General features: G+C 30.3%; 1 protein-coding gene across 1 annotated transcript in view; it reads left to right on the forward strand.

Annotated features, from left to right (window-relative positions):
- Nucleotides 1-213: 213 nt before the first annotated feature.
- Nucleotides 214-27,797, forward strand: part of Lrriq1 (leucine rich repeats and IQ motif containing 1) — a 155,901-nt gene continuing 128,317 nt past the window's right edge. The window contains exons 1-9 of the mRNA XM_076853193.1: nucleotides 214-354; nucleotides 1,709-1,824; nucleotides 5,350-5,434; nucleotides 6,720-6,837; nucleotides 7,347-7,570; nucleotides 12,201-12,275; nucleotides 16,658-18,277; nucleotides 22,988-23,140; nucleotides 24,350-24,500. Coding sequence (XP_076709308.1) covers nucleotides 214-354; nucleotides 1,709-1,824; nucleotides 5,350-5,434; nucleotides 6,720-6,837; nucleotides 7,347-7,570; nucleotides 12,201-12,275; nucleotides 16,658-18,277; nucleotides 22,988-23,140; nucleotides 24,350-24,500 — 2,683 coding nt within the window. The remainder of the gene's footprint in view (nucleotides 355-1,708; nucleotides 1,825-5,349; nucleotides 5,435-6,719; nucleotides 6,838-7,346; nucleotides 7,571-12,200; nucleotides 12,276-16,657; nucleotides 18,278-22,987; nucleotides 23,141-24,349; nucleotides 24,501-27,797) is intronic.

Below are 27,797 nucleotides of genomic sequence, written 5' to 3' on the forward strand. Positions count from 1 at the left end.
ATAGTCAAATATGTTTTTGAAAAGATAAGTGAATGAAGAGGTAAAACAATATTCTTTAACATATAGTACAATCATAATAAGGTATGATAAAAGTTTGTTAAAATAGGTTTGAATGAAACATGTTGGAGTGATATGCAAAATTAAAGAGCACACAATTTTTAGAGACATAATAGCCTCTTTATTTTTATTTTCTGTTTTTTAATATGAAGAGTGATGGAAGACAGTGATGATGATGATGCAAAACTCAAAGAAGAGATAGAAGCTGAATTGGATAAAATCAGTATTTCCTCCTTGGAACAAGATGAGATTGAGAGTGAGTCAAACTCAGAAACTCAAAGTGAAGGTAGTGATGCAGTAAGTGTTTAGTATTTCATTTTTAAGCCTTTTAACACAAATGCTTTTCAGTAGGAATATTAATTTTCTTGTTATATTTTGTATACATATCTCATTTTTTTAGATTCAGGGATTACAAATTATATATGACAGGACATAATAACATTGTGTACAATCCAGGTATCTTAAAAGACTTCTTAATTAAACAAGAAATAAAAATCTCAGTGTAGGACAGAGGATAGAAGAGTAGAGTTAATACCAGGAATTAGTTTATAACATTGAATTTTGTTTGCTTTTTTGTAATGATAAGGGGAAAAGCAACATTTTTCTCTTTATCTTTTATATACCTTCTCAAAATAAGCACTGAATTCTAATAGTGAACATGGAGAGAAAAATTTTGGTTGAAAATCTTAACTTATTAGAGGAAAACCCAGTATGTCAGAATATAATTTATTATATAAAATCAGTGTATTTAATGTTCTTCTGTATCAAAAACATCTAAAGTGATTCACCCACATTGTATTTTTAGGGCCATCAATGAAGTTTTGTAGTCAAATAGATGTGGATTTCTAGTTTCTAGATTATTATTAAAATTACTCCTGATATGTTAAATATTTGCTGTTATTATGCCTATTTCTTTGTATCATATTTTCTAACTAGTTATAGTATTTATGGAAGAACTGCATTTTTACATTTTGTAAATTACTATCAATATATTTACTTAATTTGAAAATCTGTAAATATATTTACATAGTTCATATTGATAGATATTCTGTAATAATTCATGAATTTTTTTAAGAAAGAGTGAGAGAGAGAGAGAGAGAGAGAGAGAGAGAGAGAGAGAGAATTTTTTAATATTTATTTTTTAGTTTTTGGTGGACACAACATCTTTGTTTGTATGTGGTGCTGAGGATCAAACCCGGGCTGCACGCATGCCAGGCGAGCACGCTACCTCTTGAGCCACATTCCCAGCCCCTAATTCATGAATTTGACTAACTTTGTGTTTGATAGTCATAGAGTAAATTTTGGAAAATATTAATTTCTTATATAAGTTATTGGTTCTTCTATTTGGTTCCTATATATATTTTGGAAAAAACTTTGCAATTTTCATTAATAGTTGATAAAATTCATTGAGACAAATCTAAAATACACAATAATTAAGGACACTTAAAAATAAACAGCTTGTAATAAAGTTAATAAAATCATATGTAGGAAACTTTTCATTTGTTTCATTAGGGTCTTCCATAAAATAAAGTAAAAAGCAAATTTTAGCAAAATATTTGTCTGAACTGTACCTTTTCTGCAGCTCTTTTACCTCCTTTACACATTTTGCTCAAATTTTTAAAGAATATTTTATGTGTAATTTTGATTTTAGGATTTAGAAGAATTACCAGAGTCAGTTCTTCACTGCATCAACATTATAAAGAACAAGAGTAAAACTGTTGAAGAACTCCTTCTTCAGGATTTAGAAGACACCAATGTTTTAAGTAAGTTCAGATTTCATTTGATTGGCAGATAAGTTTTCAGTAAGTTTGGATAATATAAATTTAGCAAACTAAGTTGTTTACTGTTCTTATCTTGTGTTAGGTACATGAATGTACCTTTATCACTAATAAAATATCTATAGTATTGTGAATTATCAGATGTAGCATATATTTTTTTCTTATTATCTTCATTATATCTCTATAATAATTTTGTTTCCCCAGTTATTTTCTTTTTTCATTTGGTTCCAGGGATTGAATCCAGAGTTACTTAACCACTGAGCCACATGTCTGGCCCTTTTTATATTTTATTTTGAAACAGGGTATTGCTAAGTTGTTTAAGGCCTTGGTAAATTACAGAGGCTACCTTTGAGTTATCTTCCTGTCTCAGTCTTCCTTCCTAGCTGCTGGGATTACAGTTGTGTGTCCCCATGCCTATTCTTATTTCCTCAGTTTTAATTATTACCAGTTTCCTATTACTTTACATTAAATTAAAGAAAATTGAGTATGGGACTATTTTAAAAGTATCAATATGCACACATTTTTGGAGGGAAATAATTCTTTGTATACAAAAGCCTAACAAACTTTATTTGCTTGAACTGGGCAATATTACTTAGAATTATTCTAATAATGGAATGATCAAAATTTAACTAGAATTAATCACTTCTTGTCTTATCATGAAAATGACAATAAGCTAATTGTTCAACCAGACCTTGATTTGTCCAATAATACATGCATTAAAAAATAGGACTTGGATCAATAATTTAACTATCTAAAAATGCTCATGTTTTGTCATTAAAAACTTTTAAAGTTCAACGTATTTTATGAAAATAGTATAAATTATAATATGGATATTCAGAGATATCCATTCAACAAATATTACTGTTATAACAGAATCTGTTGTAGTCACTGAGAATACAGCAGTGAACAAAACAGGCAAAGGTCTTACTTTTCTGTTAACAGTGGGGAGACAAACAATAAACAAATAAATTTGGAATATTACAATAGTGATAACTGCTATGAAAGAAGAAATGCAAGATAATGGGATAGAGACTGGAAGTTGCTATATTAAATAAGGCAGTTAGAGGAGTCTCTATGAAACATTGATATTTGAGCAGTGAGTAAGCAGAGTATCTGACTTACATTTTGAGCAGTATTTTAGTTGCATTCTGTTAATTATGTAGAAAGAACACATTGACATAGCCATATTACAACAAGACTTGGAATTATAGGGTTAGAGATGAATCGATTGAGTAGAAATGAGGGACAATGGTCATGTTCTGGCAACCATTTTTAGGGTACAGTAAAAAAGGATTTACTGATGGATTGATGCAAAAAGAAGAGGAAGGGTGACTTCATGTTTTCTGACAGTAGTACCATAATGAATAGATATATAATATTTACTATGATTGAACTATGAGTTTATTTTTACTAAGATTTACATAATCTTACATATTTGTAAGATTACAAATATATTGACATATTACAAATATATTGACAATCATATAATCAAATTATAAAATTCAAAGAAAACACAATTGTAGAAAATTAGTTTCATGAAAGAAGATAAAGCTACACTTATAACAGTGGTTCAGAAGATTATGAGAAGTTCTCATGTACAACACTAATAAAATAGATTTTATAATATCAAGGAATAATTTTCCAAAGAAATTCAAATTATCAAAAATGTAAAAGTAAAAAACATGAATAAATCAATAGTATAGCAAGAAGGGAGAAAGGAATTTCTTCTTCAGTGTTAATGAACTAGGAAAAAATTTGCAGCTGAATTCTTACAGCACATCAAGAAGCCAAAATTTTCATATTATATAATAATTCACTTTAAAAAGCTATATATTTTAAATTAAATCTGTATAAAGATAGCATACAAAATAAATTGGAGGGTAATTTACAGTTGTATTGAAAACAGTTGTAGAAAACAGAGCCACTCTACTTTAAGCAATAAGATTTTTGTTTACTTTTATAGGGAGAATAAATGTGCTGAATAATTATTGTTGTGAAATGAAATTAGTGGTTTAAAATAACATTTTTAAAAATATCTATGATTCTGTGAGTTAACTGGGCTCAGCTGGGCAGTTGTTCTTTGGATTATTATGCATTTTTGTTGAATGTTGATTACATCTATCATCCTCTGGAAGCTCAACTGCACTGGGATTCCAAGAGGGCTCATTCAAATGCCTGGCAATTCATGTAGCTTATTGATCGGGGAATTCAGCTAAGTACCTGTCAACTGGAGGCATCTTCATATAGCCTTTTCTTTTGGCTTATACTTCTCATTATATAACATTTGAATTCTGAAACTCAATGTTCTGAGACAAAATACCAAGAGACTAAGGTGGAATCTAAGACTTATGACCTATTTTTAGAAGTCAGACAGTATCATATCTACCACATCCTGCTGGTTAGTTACATAGCATTAGTTTAGTTTCAATGTAGGAGGGAACTACATAGGACATGCGTACAGGAGGTATGGTTCTTTGGAAGAATCATTTTTGATGACTAGCCACTGCAATAAATTACTGTTCACAGGACTGAAGAGACCCAGACTTTAGGCTGTGTATCCAAGACATAAAACAACCTCACCATCCATTTCAGAACTGTAGTGCAGAAGAAGTTTCTGTCATAATTAAGAAGTTCAGAGATATAAATTCTTTCTACACACTCCTGTCTCCAACTCAAAGTCTCCTGTATCATCACAGTGTGGACCAGAAAGATGAAAATATCAAAAACTTCTCTTACACTTACTATTGATATGACAACATTGAAGACTTAGGAAAAATATATCTATATGTAGAAACTTAGCTGCAAAGTAATTTGGATAATTTATTTTTTGTTTTCAGCATCTCACACAGAAAGGCATGTCAGACACATTTTGAATTGTTATTGATGTAGAAAATATATATGACCAAATAGGTGTGAATAGTTAGTTAACCAGAAGAATAGGAGCATTACCATGATATCACACATTAATTGAATATAGAAAAAGAAATGTAATACATTTCAGCAGACAATAAAAAGACAATAAAATTCAACAAAATTTTGTTAAATAAGGAATAAGTTTTAACTTCATTATATTAATTATTAATTAATATTTTTCTTATAGTAATTTCATTATCTTGTGCAGGATTGTATTGCTAGTTTGTGGCAGATGTAGTTGAACTTTTGTTGATTTCTAATCAAGGTGCCATTGCAATATTATTTACATGATTCTGAATTCATAGAAAATAAACCTCAGCCTAGAATTTTAAAATGGTAAAGAGTTAATAGTGCTTTAGAAATTTATTGCTTTTACTTTTAAAATAAATACAACAAATGTCCTCTCTTCTTTATTCATTTTTCTGTTCTATTGAGTTCCTATTGCTGATCAAGAAGTTATTCTGATAAAAGCTGAAATTAAAGGATGATGAAGGTGTTTAGTATTTTGTTGTGTTGTACTCTAATATTCAAAATTACATTTATAAAGTATTATAGACTTTTTGTAAAATATTATAATATATTTTCCTTTTTTAGGCTATAGTTATGGAACAGTTTCTGATAATCATATGCATTTAAGGATAGGATTATCAACTGAATATAAAGAAAATCAGGAACAACTAATGAAGGTATATGTTCAACATTTGACAGAAAATACTCAATATTGCAATTAGAATTTTGTCTTTTAAGCTTACATAGGATGAGAGTTCATTGATTTAAAATATGATTGTTTTTAAACAAATCATTTTTTATTTTATGCTTTCTTCTTGAATAGTATATGAAACCACACAAATTTCAATCTGTGAGAACATTAAAATAATAATTTGAGCCATCAGTATTTGGAAATTTAATATTCATATAGATAAATCAATATGCATGATATTTTTTTCCTGAATGTTCAGAGGAAACAATGAGTATATTCTTGTATTTACTATCTTTCTTAGAAATTTACAATGTTTCAACAAAGACCTTAAATACTGCATAGAAACTTTGAATGTATAAGAGTTTATATTGTTTTTTAAAAGCAGATAAAAGAAAGAATTCTTAAAAATAAAATTAAAAGGGAGTGTAGCATTTTATTGGGTTAAAACCTCACAAATATATTGAAGGGAATCTCTTCCTCAGATTTATTCATTGGGTTCAATTTTATACTTATTTTACCTCTCTCTTATCTAACTCTGTTTCTACTTAAGATGTTTAATATAATTTAAAAATTTTGACTCTTACTCTTTCTGTGGTACTGTAAATTAGAATATTTTTTTAAATTATCATACTGCTGATTCATTGGAGTAAATATCTTCTATCTTTCCAACTGGAGTATTGTAGGAATAAAATTATGGATAAGTGTTGATCAAAATTATCACTTATGCATAATTCAGGGTAAAGAGAGCATTTTTAGCTCTCTTTTTTGTCATATTGAATTCATTAATAATTTTTATGCAGGAACAATCACTATACCTAAGAAAGAAATGCATTAGTAAAATAGTTATTAATAGAAACATTTTAAAAAATATCAAACATATTAACTAAAGATGGTAGATTAATCTTAAAATAAATTGAGCCCTGGGGTTGCAGCTCAATGGTAGAGTGCTTGCCTAGCTTATATGAGGCAATGGGTTCCATCCTCAGTACCACATAAAAATAATTAAATAAAGGTATTATGTCCATCTACTATCAAAAAATTATTTCAAAAAAATGACTAGGGTTTGGAAAACATTGAGAGGATAAAATATTTTCTGCATGTGAAAATATTTTTATTCATGAGGAAGATAATTATCAATGCACTATAAATTTGTATATACAGAGGTTTTAGAAAGTAAAATTCTATATTATATATGTTTAATTCACTACTTAAGTCATAATTTTATTCTATCTTGATTTTATTTAATTGTTGGTACTCTTTTAACCTCTTAGATATTAACTGAAATAGAAAAAGAAGAATTTATGAGAAGTAAATCCCATTGTGAGAATCCTGACTTGGTTCCTGAGCCTGATCTTTGTGACTTGCCTATGGATGAACAGGCTTTACCAGGTGTGCCACACTGCTCAATATTTTTGACAATTTGTATGATTGATCATAGTTATCTGAAAAAATATTGGATAGTTTTCTTTTTATGGAATATTTTAAGGCAAGGAAAGTATTTTGACTTCTTTATTGACTGAAGTGGAATGTCCATGTGTATTCAATAATGTGTTTGTATATTATCACTTTTCTTTTTAATATATTTATGTTATTTATTTAAAATTATGGGTTTTTTATTGTTTTTTTTTTTTTTTTTTTGTACCAGGGATTGAACCCAGAGGCAATTAATCACTGTGCCACCTCTCCAGCACTTTTATTTTTGGAGACAGTGTCATGCTAAGTTGCTTAGGGCCTCACTAAGTTGATGAGGCTGACCTCGAATTTATAATTCTCCTGCCTCAGGGATTATAGACATGTACCACAGCACCCAGCCAAATTTACTTTTATATGTTAAATTGATTCACGGTGTACAGATTTGATTTTAAGAATAATACTGTTATTATTCTTTATGAATGCAGATGATGGTGATATAAATTTTGGATATTTTGAAGTTGAAGAAAGATGTAGACAGTCTTTTGAAGCCTGGCAAGACAAACAGAAAGAACTAGAAGATAAAGATAAAGAAATTCTCAAAGCTCAGAGGGATAAAGAAGAAAAGCAATTTCAAGAGGAAGAAGAAAAGAGACATTGCTGGATGAAACAATTTGAGGTTGAAAAGAAAAAATTAGAGAATATACAGAAGGTACATTTTGGTTCTGATTTTTTTCATGTATTTTAAAAGTCATGTACCTATTTTTTAAATGTAGCTACCTATGAAGAATATTGCTGTTTGTATTACAGTGTGGATTGAGATTTATTCTGTGGATTTTAATTGCTCCTGGTAATGGAAGCAATTTACTGTGAATTAATGATATTTAATATGGGCTACTTGATTAGATTGCACAGGAATTTCATATACTTCTTTGTATCTTAGGAGCCCTGGAGTATATGAAGTTTCAAAGATCATGCTATATATTTTGCAACTTATAATATAAACTTGCTTTTTTCCATAACATTATAAACTTAGGAAAAGATAGCAGCTTTATTGATTAAGCAGTGACTTTGCTATGTGATCTAGCATGTGATATATTATGTAGAATATGTCATATGACATATTTGGTAGAAGTAGTTCAACCACTTAGGAGATATTCTGTGCCCTGATAACTGAGCTAATTCATTGGAGTTCACAGAGTTTTGAACTTGTTTTTATTTCTGTTTTTGTGTGTGTGTGTGTCCAAACTGTCTGATATCTACAGTCAAGTCTTCATAGTGGCATATTGAGAAACTGAGGATTTTAGAATCCTACATGTAGATCATAAAGGTCTTAGATTGTCTAGGTAACAAGCAAGACCACGTCTTGTCTTTCATTACCAAAGTTGGTAGATGTATTATCCAGAACTTGGTGATTTTGACATATAGAGAACATTTGCTTGTGATTATTTCGGCAACTCAGAGAATTCTAACCCTCCATGTTGAGTACATTTTATTTCTTGATTATATAGAAAATAAATAAACTAAAAACTCTCATAATTTTGTAGAAAAAGTTTTATAATACTGTAGAACCTTAAGTCTGGGTTGTGGCTCAGTTTAGAGCACTTTTCTAGGAAGTGTGAGGCACTGCGTTCAATTCTTAGCACCGCATATAAATAAATGAATAAAATAAAAGTTCATCATGGGGCTGGGGATGTGGCTCAAGCAGTAGAGCGCTCGCCTGGCATGCGTGGGGCCTGGGTTTGATCCTCAGCACCACATACAAACAAAGATGTTGTGTCCGCCGATAACTAAAAAATAAAAATATTAAAATTCTCTCTCTCTCTCTCTCTCAAAGAAAATAAAAGTTCATCTACATCTAAAAACAATTTAAAAAGTGTTGTAGAACCTTTTCTAATAGCTATGTATAACTTTTCTGTAGTTATATTTTCCTTTGCACAAACCACAGTAATAAAGTCATTTCTAAAACTAGAAACTTCTTTTTAAAATTCCAGAAAAGGTTGATGTAACGTAGTTTATGAGAAGAGTGTTTTCTAGCTTTTGCTGAAATACATAAATGAAATTGAGTGTTATTGGTATTTTCAGATTTAGAAAACATCTGATTTTTGAATTCTACTTATTGAAGTTGTTTTTATTTGCATGATAATATTTACTGACTTCCTCAAGGGCAAAGTATTCACCTGTGTGCTTAGATGATACCAAAGAAATCCCCCCTATGAAAAAATTGTAACTTGCCAGGTGTGGTGGTGCTTGCCTGTAATCCCACCAGCTCTGGAGGCTGAGGCAGAAGGACCATGAGTCAAAGACAGCCTCAGTAAAAGCCAGGTGCTAAGCAACTCAGACCTTGTCTCTAAATAAAATACAAAATAGGGCTGGAGATATAGCTTAGTGGTCTAGTGCCCCTGAATTCAATCCATGTTACTAAAAAAAATTAGAATTGTAATCCACTCTTTGAAGCTAATCAGCATTTATCATAAAATTATGATTTAAGAAAAATGTGATGAGTAGATTTAATGAATTACCGAGTTTGCACTTTATTATGCCTTAGAACATAAAATTTTTCCAATTAGACTGTTCCACAATTTTATGCTGTATTCTAAATACATAATTTACTACCTTCCCAGTATTTCTTTTCTATGCTTTTTGTGAGCTTTCCTTACCCTAAATGGTTGTCATAAATCTTAGTGTTTCCATCCTACTCTTCCTCTCTTGTTATTTACAAATAATCACATTATATTTTTTCATCAATCATAGACTGCTTCTTTTATGTAATCCAACATCTGGTTTCTGGTTAGCCTCAACATCTTTGCTCATCCTTTTTTTTTTTTTTTTTTTTTTTTGCCTTGCTTCCTCACAGTAAGAATCTTTCTTCTTTCTGTCAAAGGTTATCTTTTCTCCTTAGCTTTATAGTCTGCCATTTTCAACTTACCCTTGCTTGCTTGTTTTCTATACACTTAAACACTTCTATCAGCTTCCTCCTTACTCATTTTTTATGGACACGATGCCTTATTTATTTGTTTATTTTTATGTGGCCCTGGGGATTGAATCCAGTCCTCATGCCTGCTAGGCAAGCACTCTACCACTGAGCCACAACCCCAGCCCTTCCTCCTTTCTTATTCTTTATCAACAGGTTCAGTTTTCTCCCATCCTAAGAAGAAAAGAAAATCATGTGGTAACCTTTGTTTTGTCTCATGTTAGATGCTCTTTAGATTTACTTATAGACAAGCTTCTTAAAAAATAATTATTTTCATTATATTCCTGATCTCATCCCTGATACGGTACTAAATCTGCTAGGGTTCTTGCATGGTTACCCCACTGAACAACAACAACAACAAAAAAAATGGCTCTTCAAAAAGAAAATCCATGATCTCTAAACACTATATTTTGAGACTTTTTATTGGTTCTTATCAGCCTCTGAAGCATTTTATGCCTGCAAAATTTTGATTTTGGACCATTTTCTTTCCTCTTGATTTATATGGGAGTCACTCTGTCTTTATTCCCTTCTTACATGTTTATTATTTCCTCCTCCATGTCTGTTACAGGGCCATTATATTTGTATATAATAGTAGGATTCATTGTTGCATGTTCATATATGCATACTATATGATAATAGAATATGGCCAATATTACACTTCTCTTTCTCTTGCTGTTCTTGTAAATGATACTATCAAGGATTCCACCCTTTGCCTTTTTTGTCTTATTAATCCATACACTTTTTTGGTAACCTCATCCATAGCTATGCCTTTTTAGAACCAAATCTATTTTTAGAACAAAATAAAGTATACTATGTAACTCTCCTACACTTTTTATGTCTAAAACTGAATGCATTATCTTTTTTTCTGAATTGTGTTCCTCCTCTGGTTCTCTTAAATTCAGTAAGCAAAGCAGTTATTAGTCCAAGCTAATGAACCAAAAGAGAGGAGGGGCAGGAATGGAGAGAGAGAGAGAGAGAGAGAGAGAGAGAGAGAGAGAGAGAGAAAGAAAATGAATATAATTTTTTACCCTTACCTCTCTTTTTATTGCTTTCTTCCCTATAATAGTTGTTTCATCCATCTTCTCTTAAATACATATTACTGATACTTTAAAGTAGCTCAACATTTCTGAGTGTTTACCCTAGAATGTATACTATACTTTGTAATTGTTTTGGTCTTATACACAATGCTGTCAAAAGGTTATTTTTTGAAATTTATTTCCCCACTTATATGTCATCAAAAGGCACCACATGTTGAATAAGATAAGTTCAAAGAAAATTCCCCCCTTCCTTTGTATCTATTCAGTTGGGGGTTTTTAACAATTTCACATTAACATGTTTTTTAAAATATTTTTATTAGTTGTTGATGGACCTTTATTTTATTTATTTATTTATATGTGGTGCTGAGAATTGAACCCAGTGCCTCACACATGCTAGGCAAGTTGGTCTACCACTGAGCCACAACCCCAGCCCCACATTAACATGGTTTTCACTTCTATTCGCACTCCTGCCACTGTATCTACAGAAGGCTCTTAATGATTCTCACACAGACATCTTACTTTCCACACTGATCTTAGTATTCTCCTTGTTATTCCCCAAATTCTATTTGAAATAAACAATATTTTCCTGAAAATACAGCTGTATTCATTTTCTTTATTTGAAATCCTTAGTAGATTCTGAAAATATCTACTCCACCTCTTGAAAACCTAGTCATTTCAAGTATAATATCCTGCATAAAACTTTTCACCATCCAGTAATTATAACAACCATTCCTTCTGCGACCCTTTATAATTCTTCTCTTATGATAAACTCATTATGCTAAGTGGGGTAATGTGTAAACTTGTGGCACTGTTCCCATACTAGAAGCTGAGTTTTTGATGAAGGGTTCTATTTTATATTGATTTTATTTTATTCTGAAGAGTCTTAACTAAATATGTCCTAATAAAAATGTATTAAAGGAAAACCATTACTTATTGATTTATTATGTGAATTAAATGGTATGCTGTATAGAGAAAAAAATATAATTTAAAAGTCAGTTTGCAGTGTTGTTATTTATAAGTTTTGCAGTACCAAACAGTATTTCTAGCCAACATATTTCATTATATGAGCAACATGATCAGATAACTAAAACAGCTTTCCTAGGTTGTAAACATATTTATGTCCTAAAAATGGGAACCCTAGGTATCATTTATCTGATGCTTTAATTTCACACTGGATTTGAATTGAAAGTTTTTAAACCAGGACTTTTTGATGCGTTGTCATCTTTAATCACTATGTACAAATATAAATTGTGAGAATCATATATAATGAATATAATATTCTTAGATATGTATGTGAATAAAATAACATTTTATTATTATCATATTTTCAGCAAGAACAGGACAAGATGAATGAGGAGCTCCATGAAGAAGAGAAAATGTGGAAAGAAAAATGTAAACAGCATGAGGTATTTATTTTTTGTTTTTAATCAGTACATTACTCTTTCTCCATGTGAAATAAATTATTATGCTTGAAATTGGCTTTTTAAAATAATATTGCCTAGCTGATATAGAATTTACTGCAGCATTAAAAAAATCCTCAGAAAAGAGAAGAAAATCATGGCATTTTCAGGTAAATGTATGGAGTTGGATAAGATAATGCTAAGTAAAGTTAGCCAATCCCCCCCAAAAAAACAAATACAAAATGTTTTCTCTGATATAAGTTGACTGACTCATAGAGGGGTAGGGAGGGGGAGCATGGGAGGAATATACAAACTCTAGATAGGGCAGAGGGTAGGAGGGGAAGAGAGAGGGCAGGGGATTAGCAATGATGGTGGAATGTGATGGACATCATTATCCAAAGTACACATATGAAGACATGAATTGGTGTGAACATACTTTATATACAACCAGAGATATGAAAAATTGTGCTCTATATGTGTAATAAGAATTGTAATGCATTTCGCTGTCATGTATTTAAAAAATAAAATCAATTTAAAAAGTCCTCAGAAGCTCTTCTTGAAATGGAATGTTCTGCAAATAATAAATAACTAGTTCAATGAATGTGTCTTTATAAAACTGCAATTCTAAAATTTCATTTAAGATTTAAGGAAAGATAATATTACAAGGATTTCATTATGTTTAAAGATGGTTAAGAAGAGTTACTGTTTGTTGAACACAATTAATTGTTAAATAATACATTTGAATTTAAGATGATTCTGATGATAATAAATGTATTAATTTTAGTTTTTATTCATTTCAGTTTTTATATAAAATTATTTTAAGTAATCTTATATACTAAGTAGATGAAGTTTCCTGTGATCATGTTATCCAGCTAAATATTATTACTTTTATTTGTATTTCTTTCAAATCTTTTTTAGTATTTATACACTTCTGAAAAACTACATTCTACTATAGGTGTTTTTTTTAGTTTGTTCTAATTAGTTATACATGAGGGCACATTTTGATTCATTGTACACAAATAGACCACAACTTTTCATTTCTCTGGTTGTACATGATGTAGTGTTGCACCACATGTGCAGTCATACATGTACCTATGTTAATGATGTTTTTCTCCTTCCACCATCTTTGCTGCTCCCATGCCCCCCCTTTTCCTCCCTCTCCTTTGCCCAGTCAAAGTTCCTCCATTCTCTCCTCTCTCCCCATTATGCATCAGCATCCACTTATCAGAGAAAACATTCTGCCTTTGTTTTGGGGGGTTTGGCTTACTTTGCTTAGCATGATATTCTCTAACTCCATCCGTGTACCTGTAAATGCCATAATTTTATTTTTTTAATACTGTGTAGTATTCCATCGTGTATATGTACCAGTTTCCTTATCCATCTGTTGAAGGCATCGAGGTTGGTTCCACAGTTTAGCTATTGTGAATTGAGCTGCTACGAACATTGTTGTGGCTGTGTCACTGTAGTATGCTGATTTAAGTCCTTTGAGTATAGACTGAAGAGTGGGATGATAGTTAGGTCAAATGGTGGTTCTATTCCAAGTTTTCTAAGGGATCTCCATACTGCTTTCTATAGTGGTTGCACTAATTTGCAGTGCTACCAGCAATATAGGAGTGTACCTTTTTTTCCACATCCTCACCAACACTTATTATTGCTTGTTTTCTTGATAATTATCATTCTGACAGAAGTGAGATGAAATCTAAGATTAGTTTTGATTGCATTTCACTAATTACTTCTGAGAAATATCTGTTCAGTTTCTTAGCCCATTTGTGATAGGGTTATTTATTTTTTTGGTCTGAAGTTTTTTGAGTTCTTATTTATCCTGGAGATTTCTGCTCTATTTGGTGTGTATGTAGTAAAGATGTTATCCTGCTCTGTGGGCACTCTCTTTACATTATTGATTATTTCCTTTGTTGAATTAAAAATTTATTAGGCATGTGAAAAGATAGGTTCATATGAAAGCCAAGGAAAAAAAGAGAATAGTAGCCCACTTGTATATAATCCAAATACTGGATTTAGTGGAGCCACTAAAATAACTGTAACTATAATCACTAACAAAAAAGTTAGACAGGTGATGTGTAATATTTTAGAGAATTAAAATGTATAATCAGATATCAAGTATATGCTCTAGAGTTTAAAAATTCAATATAAAAATTAAAAATTCATGGGATGAGTTTGACAGTATATTGGACATAGCAAATGTGAGTATTGATCAAAGAGAAGAGAGTTCAATAGAAAATATTCAAATTAATGTACAAAGAGAACAAAAATGGGAAAAACAAAGAGCATAAGAAGCTTATAATGCATAGTGAAAAGTTATAAAAATTGTCTGATAATCTTGAAAGAATAGCATGGAGAGAATGGAGCAGAAGCAATGGGTAAGGATATAATGTCTGAAAAGAGTTCAGATACCTTAAAAAATCAATCTGAACATTCAGAGATGACTAATGATTTATAAATAAGATAGGCACAAAGAAAATTTCACTGGCAATTTAATAGTGCAGCTACTAAAATTCAAGACACAGGAAAAAATAGTCTTAGGAACATCTTAGAGGAAAAGAAAAACACATTACCTAAAAACAGATAAAAAATAATAAAACTAACAGTAGAATTTGAAAATAAAATGATAGAAGGGAGAAGACAATGGAACAGAAAATTCAAGTGTTAAATGTTAATGACTTTTTCTTTTTTGTTATTGTTTTTTTAGTAGTTTTTTAATCCTGAGTCTTCTCCTAATCAGTGTAACTCTTTTTGCTTTTCGTGGAGTATATGCTAAATAGTTGTCAAGAAAATATTTTTGAATGGTTAATTTGCATAGTCTTTGTAGTTAAAAATGTATTGATTTAGTTTGCAAAACTGAATAATTAGTTTATTTGGTTATATAATTCATATTCATTGCTGTTTATTTTCAGAAATTTAAAGATGTAGCTTCTTGTGTATTCATTTATTATTGCCAGTTGTAAATTTTATGGTTAGTCCTTACATTCTATTGAAGCTTTTAGGATTTTCACTTTATAAATTCTTCTGCATATATGTGATAGTTTTCTGTTATATGTCAGACACTTCTCTAAGTGCTTGCAATAAATTGTGAATAAAAAAGAACATGGTATTTGCTTTCGTGGAGCTCTTTTTCCATGAAACTCTTATTTTGGGTTCTGAAATATTGCTACCACGTATCAAAATAGGTTGTGTGTGAGAGTTAAATAAACTCAGCTCTTTGTCCTATGGAATTTTATTTTAACATATATGTTTTTCTACTATTTTCTTCCCTTCATTTTTTTTTTCTCACTGCCTTATTATTCTGAAGCTACTTTTGGTCAATTCCTTATCCCTCCCCCTATCTGCCATATATTTCATGTCTTTGTTGAAAATATTTACTTTTGAAGTTTTTCTTTAGGTAATCAGACATTCTGCCATTTTATTTTTAGCCATTCGGTTTGAGTTAGTCATATTTTTTATTTGAACACTTGCATTTTATGTTTATGTAAGGTTTTTTAAAAATATTTTTTCTGAAAAGTCATCTACATTTAAGGTTTTGTCTAGTGTAATAATTCTCTTTGTTCAGAAATTTATACTTCTTTTAATAATAATGCATTTAATAATAATGCATTATTAAATGCATTATCTCACATCCTTATGTTAGTTTCCCTTAAATATTTGCTGAATGTTTTGATCCTTTTGCTTTTGTTTTAAGATTATAGGGATAATGATATTTTCTTACCTAGCTCCAAATTATCTCATTTTATGTATATATCAACTGCCTTGAGAGCTGAGAAGGAATGAAATATGTGAATAGACTGTTTCTTAATATTGCTTACACACATGGGCTACTTTACCTTCTTGGTATCCTAAGGCTCATAGGAGAATTTCATGCTCTGTAGTTCAGGGCTAGCTCTCCATGTCCTTTATCAGATTGCCTATCACAGAATGTTTGAATTCCTTTTCACATATATAAATTTTGGCTTGTGGTTTCTCCTTCCTTCCTTCCTTCCATCCTTCCTTCCTTCCATCCTTCCTTCCTTCCTTCCTTCCTTCCTTCCTTCTTTCTTTCTCTCTTTTTTTCTTTCTTTTCCTGTGTCATTCTGATTTCATATGTTTTCTATCTCAAAGAATCCCTCAATTTATACCCAGGTGGCTTAGTATCTTTATAATTTAGATGGTTTATTATCCTCATAATTTTAGAGTACCAACTTACCCATGTGACAGTCTTTAAAATATTTAAAAATTAATACCATTTAAAATAAATTACTTTAATCGCTTTAAGTGAATGTTATCGCAATTTCATTATGATTTCAGTTTTTATATTTATTTTTAATCTACAATTTTAAATGATATTTGAATAAAATTACACATTTTGTTTATGTTATTACTCTCCTACTTTATTTTAGGAATTTATGAAAAATTTGCATGTACAAATGGAAGAGGAAAGAACAAGGTTCAAGGATCTACAAGAAAAAGAAAAGATGCGTTTGTTAGAACTGCAGCATAATGCAGCTGTAAAAATTCAAGCTAAATATAAGGCATTCATAATCTACCAAAAATATAGCCCCATAATTAAAGACCGAATAGAAAGAAAACAAAGGAAAGCAAAAGAGTTGAAAGAAAAGGAAGCAAATATACGACAGAAAGAGGAAGAAAATAGGAAAAAATTAGAGGAAGAACAAAGAGTAGAAGAAGAGATAAAAAAACAGAAGCAAGAGGAAAGAAAAAGGAGAGAAAAAGTATATGAAGAAAAAAAGAACATCCTGAGACGAGAAAGAGAGGAACTACAAAACAAGGAAAAATTAAAATTAATAGAAGCTGCAAGCCAACAGCTTATAATAAATACCACATTGAAGAAGGGAGAACATAATGCCAAACATTTAACTGTTGAAGATAAGTCAAAGAATAAGGGTGAGATAGCCAAAGAATTCGTGTATGAAAATTCAAAGAAGCAGGAAAATGTTCCTCTTTGGGTAGTTAAGAAATTGAATAAGAGTGAAACTATAGGTAGTCAGTTTGTCTTGAAAGAACCAATACAAGAACAATTGAAATCAAACCAAGCCATTTTGGCAGAATTAAAAATAGAAGAAACAAATGAAAGCCTAGCAAAAAACCAGTGTTCTGAAAAAATGATTAAGCAAGAAATAAAATATGAAGATATGTACAAAAGAACTGAATTAGAAATCTTAGATCTAAAAGAAAATATGATTGAACAGTTTCAGCAAGAATTAAAGACACAAACACAAAACCAGGAATGGGTGGAATATGCCATAAAGGAAAATGAGGGGGAAAAAGTCCAAGTAATAATATTAGATTGTAATGAAGAAATGAATGATGTGAAGAACAATGAAATACAGAAAATAATAGAATTTAATGAACAGAAAATGATACAAAAAGTAGAAAAAGAAGAGATATCACAAGGGAATGGATTATATGAAGAGAATACTTCCATTATTTCAATAAAGCAAAAACTACTACCATTAAAATTAGAAAATGCTGAAACTATGGAGGAATATCCAATACTACAAGAAAAAGAAATTAACTTAAAATCCAAAGAAGCTGAGGAAAACTCAAAAGACAATACTCTAAATAGTGACATTATGTTCTTTAACACCACTGATGCCATGGTAAATAGAGAAGGCAAAATAAATAAGCAAGATTACTTTTTGGATAGACTTGCTCTTCATGAAGATTTTAGTGGCTGTAATACAAAAAGCTCCTGGATTGCTAACAAAGAAAACTCTCTTATATCTGAGATTAATGAAATTCCAGAGGAGGGCTATGAAAATAGGGCTGAATGTGAACAGATCAAAACCTCTACACTAGAGTCAACACTTTTATCTTCTATTGAGGAGAAGAGACTAGCTTGGCTAAAATCATTTAAACCTTGGTTTGAAATTTTCAGTCAAAATCAACAGAAAAAAATTGTTAAAAGAAAGAGACCTTTGAAATGCCTAGCTAATACGATGCCTCCTCTGAGCACATTAGAAATTCTTCAGTATGGCCATTGGAATACTCTACAGCAGGTATTTCTAATTTCATAATGCTTTTTAATATTTAACCCAATTATCAAAATTGGAGCTTTACATTTTAATAGAAGTAAATTTTGTATATAAGAAAACTGTCTCTTAATAGACTTAAGTTAGTAATGAAATATTTCCCCATGTGGGAGAGGATTTATTTTTTAAATTTCATCTTCTTCAGGGCATTGCTTCCCTAAGAACTATACAGAGCTTTGATTTACATTTTTCATTATCTTTAAGCTTACATACAAGAGCCCTATAGCCATTATTAAGGATGTAAGGGTGGAAGTATTTACAAATTTAAGAGTTGGAATTAGGGTAGGAAATTTGATACTCAGGCATTTGCTTTCTATCTGGGCTACCACACCACCTAGTGGTGAATGTAATGAATTTCTCTATATGATACCACTGCTGTGAAAAAAGTTTATTTGATAGAAGACTCTAGAATTCCTATACAGAAACACAATTATTTTGTTTTGTGCTTTATAAATGTGGCATATATCTACTTCAAACTTAAAACAGTTCTCACCAAATGCTACATATTTTTAGTGGTTATGGAGATCATAGTTACAACCAAGATGAAGACAGAAACTCGGGAATGTGTAGAAAAACAGGAAAGAATATTTTAAATAGTGCAATACTAAAAGGATTTATGAATAAAATACACATAAATTAGTTAAACCCTGAAAGTCAAATATACTCATTTAAATTTTTTGTATCAATAGATACTAGCAAAATGAACATTTGTATTAGTACATTATCTTATTCATTTCCTTGGCCAATATTTATTTATTTAATTGTTCAATATGATTGATTAATATTTACTGGTTTACTAAAGAGACAAAAACAACAAACCTAATGTTACGCTATGGAGCTTAAACAGATGCATAGATAAATACATTATTATAGATCTTGAAAATTTCTGCAAATAAGATTTTGGGGTAATCTCTGATAGATTGATGAAATAGGGAAGTTTCAAAAGTACAGCTGAACCATGAAAAAAACAATACAATTAACAAGAACTAGAACACATATTTTGAAGTATTTCTATTTCCTAGGCAATGTATTACCAGATCTATCAGCTCTGTAGAGCTACATATAGAATTCCCAATTGCTTGTTCTTTATTGTTTTCTTTGGGCTATGCTATCTCTGGAATGATTGTTCATGTACTTTCCCCAAGATATTGTTTTGAGGTTTCCAATATGATGACTTTAGTAATTATCTTATTTAAGTAATTTTCATTATAAATATCTACTGGAGTTAGGTAATAGTGAAAGCTTAAAATATACTAAATGCCTAAAATGTACTAATTTTAAAAGTAAAATTGAAATTAGAGAAACAATAATGCTCTATCCCTTTATTGTAGATCTATAGTCTGTTCAGTGAGATCACTAAGGAAATAAAAGATGTATGAGCTCTTTCTCCTTTACCTCCTGCCCATTCTCTGTTCCTTCTTTGGAACTCTTACCAATTTAGATAAAATGAAGATTAACTCTACTTCTTAGAGCAAGGCCTGGCAAGCCATAATGTATATAGATCACCTGAGAATTTGTGAAATGTTGATTCTGATATGATGGATCTTGTGATTAACAGACCAAAAGGTTCTGCATGTTTTCAATGTCATTGAGGGATGATGTGACTGGTTCATGAACTAATTTGAGTAACAGTTTCTAAAAGACCCTATAATCCTCTCAGTATTACTCAAAGCCTCTATTTTAAAGGTTTAATTTTTCTTTGAAGCATCATCATATATATATTATAAAGATGAAAAATGTGCATGAATATAAATGGTCATATAAATGGTCAGGTGTTATATAATACTATCTTTTGTTTCCTGACTGTTCATGTAATTCTCTTTGGCAGATGTCTTATCATTGTGTCCTCATTCACCCTGTCACTGATCCATCTCTTACTTTGATTTTCTAATCTCTTAGATTCATGTCTTTCTCCTTATCCTCGTCACTACTGCCATCTTTAGAAGGTCTTTGTGGAGAGAATTTTTAAGAGAAAAGTGTACTCGTCTGGAATTTCACCCACTAAATGAATTCATTTTGCTCATATTAATCTCTTACTTTGAAACTTTAGGACTTGAATCGGGTCTTCATTTTTTCTACATTTCTTTATTTATTTCCAGGAATGTGATTTTGAGTATATAGTAGCGAGGCTGAAAATATGGATGGATAAATGAATCCAGTTAAATGTTAATCTTATTTCTACATTACTGCTATCTTCAAAGTTTAGAATAGATTAATTTAAAAGGAAACTACTGCAAACATTATTTGAGTTTAATGAAGTTTTAAAAGCTCTGTATTAAGATCTTGTTTCTAATTTAATTTTTTATATTTACTGGCAGAACTATTTACTGCTTCATAAGTTTGTGCAAGAATATTGACCTTTCTCAGCCTCAGTTTTGTCTTTTATAAACTTGAAAAAACAATGTCTATTTTATAGTTTTAAAACATTATATACAAAGAACATGACCTAGAGCTCATCATCATGTATGTGTGTTTGTGTATACATACATACATGGACATATATAATAGTCAATTGTAAAATGTGGGTGTCAATCTGATGAGAAAGGCAAATGGATTTGTGAGACCTGCTTGATACCTGTTTCATCTAAGAAGTTATACAGCTGAAAATACTATACCATCTCACTATATGTAATAATATACCAAAAGGAAATTACTGAAGAACAATGATTATAGATGTTTTTATTTTTCCTAGCTTTTGTGTTTTAACGAATTATTTTTTCTTTTCTTTTTGGCATTTTGCTACTAATTATAACCAGTTGTAAGTAACAACCACCACAAAATGGATACTGAGCTTAAGGAATGGTTAATATTTCTTTATGCCTAGCATGAATGATAACATTTTAACTGCTAATTAACTTTTAGATCAACACTTCTCACTTTTACACAAGAAATTGTAATGGACTGCTATTGGAATGGTATATGAATTACTAAAGTTATTTTCAAACTGTTCATGTAAACCACTAATCATACCTGAGACTTTCTGTCTTTGTTGCTAATTTTTTAAACAATATGATTTTTTTCCTATTGAATAGATCTGAGACTGGGGCACTTAAAAATGTCTTAGAAACATATAAAAACAGTTGTTGCTTTCATTGCTTTGGCAATTACAGCTTACTATAAATAACTGATACACTTTAGGTTGAACTCAAGAATAATTGAGAATGAAATCTCTAAATAACAAACAACAGACATACAAATATATCTATATCTATCACATATATCTGTTTTAGGTCATTTTGGTTACAAATAGCTATTAAAGATTTGGAAATAATATAGTTGATTAAATAGAAATTTTATTTGTGATCTTTAATAAAATATAATAAAATGATTTAGAGGTTCTCTAGGTGGACCATTCTTTTTAAGTCAGACAGCATGAAATAAAAATTTTCAAGTTTTTATTTAAAAGGAGAGAAACTACATATTCTATGAGTATATTTAAGGTTTGCCACTAATTATGGGGCAGTTTGTTCATTAACTAATCTAACAAACTTAGTTAACATCTTCTGTGCCCCAGTTTTTCAAGCTGATTGTGCAATCACGGATGCATATGTTTACTAATAGTGTATTGAACTTGATTTTTGGAGCACAAGGTCTTTTATCTATGTGATTATTATCATTCGTGTATCAATAAATGATTAATATAAAATGTATTTTTATATCATATGTTTGTAAAAATCTAGTCTAGGGTGCAGTAGAGAAAACATTGCTATCCCATAGGACTGTTTTAAATGTTAAATAAAAAGGAAAAATATTAGGAAACTCTTCCATTTCAACAATAGATGCTACTAATCAGAAAAGTTGTTACTTCTGTGCAGTAATGGAATGAAACTATAGAAATTGCTACATCCTAAATAACTAAAATTTAATTGTGTTGATTGAAAGCAGTTGGCTGAAAGAGTATGTTATTAAATCAGAAAGGTAATATAAATTATGATGCGGAGTAACATTGTTAATATATAACTGTGATTGTCAAATTTTCAGTTTTTAAGCCCTCCATTTTCACTATTACTGAGCAAGTTTTCCAATTATAGAAGTTATATTTGTTTGCATACAGATTTAACATGCGATGCATACTTTATTGTTATATAGAGGAATATTTTCTTTTGGAAAATTTATGAAAAACTATTTGCTTTAAAATTGCTTTAGATTATGAGTAGTTGAGATATTCCTAAAGTAATTATGAAAATAGAAACTCTACTTGAAGTTTTAAATATATTATTGCTTTTGCTACAAAGCAAAGAGCAAACTATATTCCTTCTTTATATTCCATGAAAATATGATTCTCCCATTGACTTTACCATCCAGGGATTTCTAAGATACTGTCAACCACAGATCATAGACTTTTTATGTGGTGTAATGTGATGTCTGGGGCAATAAAATATGAAATAAGTGGACTTGGTACAAAATCAGGGATTGAACTAAAAAATTATTATATTGTTGTTTTATGTATTTTATTTTTGAACTTGAATTTGGTAATGGGTGATTTCATATTTTGTTTTTCTATGTGGGGACCAAAAGAGACCAAATAGCTTTACACAAATTGAGTTGTTAATAAATATTAATTTCAACATACAGTTTTTTTCTTATATGAATTTTCTAAACATTTTCACAACATTAACATGGCTTATATTGTGTAATTAATAATGTTACTCACCCAAGTTTTCTTGAATTCTGTAGGTTACAACCATTACATTTCAAGATTTGCCAGGTTGTAGTCTCTCCACATTGGCGGAGTGTACAAATCTTCAATTTCTATCCCTTCGATGCTGTGGATTAACTTCTTTACACAGCCTGAATAACTGCAAAAAACTTAAGTTCATTGATGTACAGGTATGTCCCCTGTTTTAATAGTTATTTTGTGATAAAATATAAAATGGGTTTATGTTCACATTACAGAAGTAACTTGAAGAAATGATTACTAAAATAACCTGTAACAGATCTAGAGAGATCAAGGATGTATGTTTGTAAGGATAAGAAAAAGATGATTAGATGGTACATCCTGGAAATTACTTTTCTCTTTGTTTTTGCAGATGATACGGGGTTTTGTTTGGTTGTTTGCTTGTTTTTTGCTGCATAACAAAGGACTACCTTCGTAGCTGAAAACAACAGTCATCTTATTTTCTTATTCAATAGGTCATGAATTGAGACCAGGGATGGCTGGACATTTCTTCCATTTTATATTGTGTTGACTGGGACTCATGTAATTGTGGTCAGATGGAAGTTAGGTGGTGACTGTTTAAAATTCCTTCTCTTTAATGTGTGATGCCTTGACAGGGATGTCTGGGAAGTTGGAATCTCTCATAGTTATTTTGGGCTTCTTTTTTAGAGTGCTTAGATCTGCTTCCCTCATGATGGCTAATGTTTTATTGTAGAAGCCATATGTTCATGTCGGAGGAGAGTGTATGAATCTCTGAATACTGGAGTTATCAAAGTAACTATCACATTTACCCTCTGACTACTAATGATTAACCTCCTCCCACATGCAAAATACATTCATGTCCATCATTGTATCAATCTATGTCATCTGACCCAGGCTTGAAGCACAGGATTTTCTTATCTAAACCAGATCCAATTAGAGATGAAATTCCTCAGGTGCAATTCCTTGGGTGCATCCACTGAGGTGTAGTTCTTTCCTGAGAGATCTGCAAAATAAAATGAAAAGTTATCTACTTCCATTCAAACCCATATAAATGGTGAAGCAGTGCTTGCTTGACTACAATAGTAATTCCCATGCACGTCAGCAGAAACAGCAATGATAAAATATTCTCTCTTGTTCATTTAGGTTGTTCAAAATATTTTGTTATATTTCCTCTGTATTTTCAACATTTTTAAAAGAATATTAGTAAATAAATTCAAATTATTTGATTATTAGATTACTTAATATTTTCATCTAGATAGTAAAATAGTTTATAATTATCTTAGCAATTTGAGATTCATGTATTCATTTAGAGATTCTCATCCTTCCTCTTTTTGCAAGCTTTAAATATTTAATTAATGAGCCATTGAAACAAAATTTATTAAATTTGTTCTTTCTTTAAGGAAAACCATATTGAAACTATCAACTGTGAAAATTTGGAAAATCTCTGTGTTGTTCTTCTTAATAAAAATCAACTGAGTTCCTTTCATGGTTTGGATGGCTGCACTAATATTCAGAATCTTGAACTTTCACATAATAAAATCACTCGAATTGGTAAGAAAAATGGAATTTTAATACTTATTTGACATTTAAACTTTTATTCATTGTGATTATATTTTGTTTCACTCCTTTTTTAAGAACAAGCTACCATTACCAATTTATATGTTTTATTATGGTAACTTATTTAGTCTTATTTAATTTAGATTAGAAAAATAAAATTGTTTTTAATGTATATAAAAGAATATATTCTATCTCTAGCAAATGAGTGACTAGTCTCTTAGTATATTTCCTTCTCTGTTTCTTTTCATATAGGAACATTCCTTTAGTAGTGATCTTAGCTTCACTTGAGCATATAAACACCAATTTGGTGCTATGATATTTTTATGAATCCTGTGCTTTCCCACTTCTCAGAAATTGTTATAACTATTTCCTGGTAAACACTTTCATCACTACTCTCCATGATTGCACACATTTCTTGTACTGAACTTTCCCTCTTTAGCTAAAATTGCTCATACCACAGGAAAGAATTAATCTGATTGAATGTGCCTAAACTTCTGAGTCCCTCTACCACTATATCTTTATAATTATTTATCTTTTCCTTCCTACATCTTCTAATCCATGTAACTCAGCAACTAAAACATCTTTTTAAATATAAGATCAGTACTTCTATTTTCTACAACTATTCCTTTCACTCCCATCTGGGACCTTAGTTCATCATTTATCACCTTCATTGTCAAATTATTTCTATTGATGTGCCTCATCTTTCTCTTTGTTGTCAAGAGTTATGGTGGTGGTTTCATCTCTTACCACCCAAACTTCCTTTATCTACCCACTGAAATTCAACTTCAACTTACTTATACATTGTTTACAGTGTAATAATTCTAAAATAAAAATCTCATTGTGTTATTCACTACCTTGTTTAAAATCTCTTGTTAATTTTTATTGTTTAATGTCTTGGTATATTCTCAGGGGCTTTGGGTAGGGGCTTGATAATGGTTAATGAAGAATCAAAGATTGACAAAATGTCAAAACTTGATAAAATTTTTTATCTTGATAACAATACAAACAATACAAATAGCTTACATTTTGGGGGACCTAAAAGGAACCATCCAATTCCCCTCCTTCATACAATCATTAGGAATTTGATCAAGACTAAAATATTAAGGAATATGATGGAATCATATTGGGGAATAGAAATAAACACACTGTATCTTGATTCTTTTTCTCTGTAGGACATCTTGATATTACTTTTCTTTGTTTGCTTTTATTTATGTCTTTATGACTGTGGAAAATTTTAAACATTTATTAAAGTAGAATAATACACAGACATTCTGTATAACTATTACTTATATTCAATGTTTGCTTCATCCTTATGTTTTAATTTTTTAAAAAAACTATTTCCCAGAATCATGTATTTCCATACCCTCATATTTCAGAAAATAGTTTTTAATAATATGGTCTGTTGTTACTTAATACAATATATTATGACACCTAATAAAATTGAATGATTCCATGTATAAATCAATAATTCATAATCCAATTTTGCTATTTTTCTAAAGTACCTGGTTTATTTGAATAATAATGTGAACAATAACCACAATATTGCTTTTATATATGCCTTTGAACTCTCTTAATTTGTAGCAATCCTACTGCTTCTTTTTTCCAATCCATTGATTTTTTGCATAGCCTGCATTTTCTTATAGAATGTTTTGTATTTTGCCTTAGTACATTTACTTTCTTTTAGTATCAAAATTGTTTCACTATGCCCTGTATTTCCTGTAATGAAGTCAGCTCAAAAGAGCTGGTTAAATAAAAATTTGGCTATTTTTGCAGGAGTCCTTCTTAGGTAGTTTTCTGTGCTTCATATCTCATTAGATCAGCAGTCATACAGTGTTTGTTTACTTTATTGATGCTTACGATTGAACATGGGGCATAACTGATAATAACTCGTATTCTTCAATATAAAGTCCCCCATCAACCTTCCTTCTAAAGATTTCATTAATTGATTAATATGAATAAATTAATGTGATGGGGATATAGAAAGTGAGTTTTTTAATTTCATCATTTCCTCCAGAATTTTAAAGCAGAGATTCTTTAATTAGTTAGAATTTTGTGAAAATTGTTACTAGAGGAAAGGTTTAGATAAATGGAAATTATCTACCAATTAAGCAATTAGATTAGATTTTTGAATCTCAAAAGTGTAAAATCCTATCCTCCTTCTCCATCCTATAGTCATTAGGAAGTCTGATCAGATTAAATATCAGGGAGTGGGATGGGATTATATTGAGGAAGAGAAGCAATCCATGAATCTGTTTCTATCAATTTGCATTGACAAATTTTTAGAGTAAGATCTTAGTGGCTCTATTTACTTCCAGGGGTGTTATTTTTAGTTTTGTTTCTTTTACTTTGTCTCCCACCCCACTGCATTATTCTTATGAAATCCAATTTTTGGTTCAAAATATTTCAGTTAATTGTCTGATTATTCTTTATGGTATTGTAATTGTCCTGTGCAGTGAATTCAAATTGGACACACAAAACTGATATCTAATTCAAATTAACTTTTTAAACTTTATTGTTGTTCTCTCTCTCTTCTACTGTAATCCTTGGTTTATGGCAACAAATTAACCATTTGCTATGTCTTATCCATAAAATAGCTTCAAGACAACAATGCCAATGTTACTACTAATAGTAAAAATTACTAAATTAATTCTAAGCTTTCTTTGCATTTGTTTTTGTCCTTGCACTATGTCCCCCAAGGAAATGTGGTTAAATATCATTTGAAGTCTTTTAATTCATAATTTTGTTATGAATTTGATATTTAAAATTAGCTTGCTTTTCCCATTTGTTAAAAAGGCATACTCAAAGAGATTATGTCTGTGTCCTCTTCATTCTGTTCTCCCATTTTCTTTTATTTGTGGATATTTTGTATATTTCATATTGCATATATTTACCCTTTAACATGTATATCTTTGCATATATACCATTTGTGTATGATACATATTATATTACCCGTATCTAAGAAAACATGGATTGTGCTCATAGTTCACAATATATGGCATATTTTGAATACTGTTTTCTGTTGTGTGTGTGTGTGTGTTTCACTTAACAACTTATTATAGTGTTTCTAATACTTTTTCCATGGCTGCATACTATTTAATCATGTGCATGCACTGGAGTTTATGCCATTGGCACATTGATGAATGAATATTGGATGTTTTCCATCTACATTGCCACTGTGAATATCCCGACCCATAATTTCATACTTGATTAGATATATCTTCAAGTTATTTGCTATAATTTGTATTATTGAGCCAAGGATATCTGTAATTTATGAAAATAATGCCAGAGTTC

Source organism: Callospermophilus lateralis, chromosome 4, assembly GCF_048772815.1.
Source record: "Callospermophilus lateralis isolate mCalLat2 chromosome 4, mCalLat2.hap1, whole genome shotgun sequence".
Classification (NCBI taxonomy): domain Eukaryota; kingdom Metazoa; phylum Chordata; class Mammalia; order Rodentia; family Sciuridae; genus Callospermophilus; species Callospermophilus lateralis.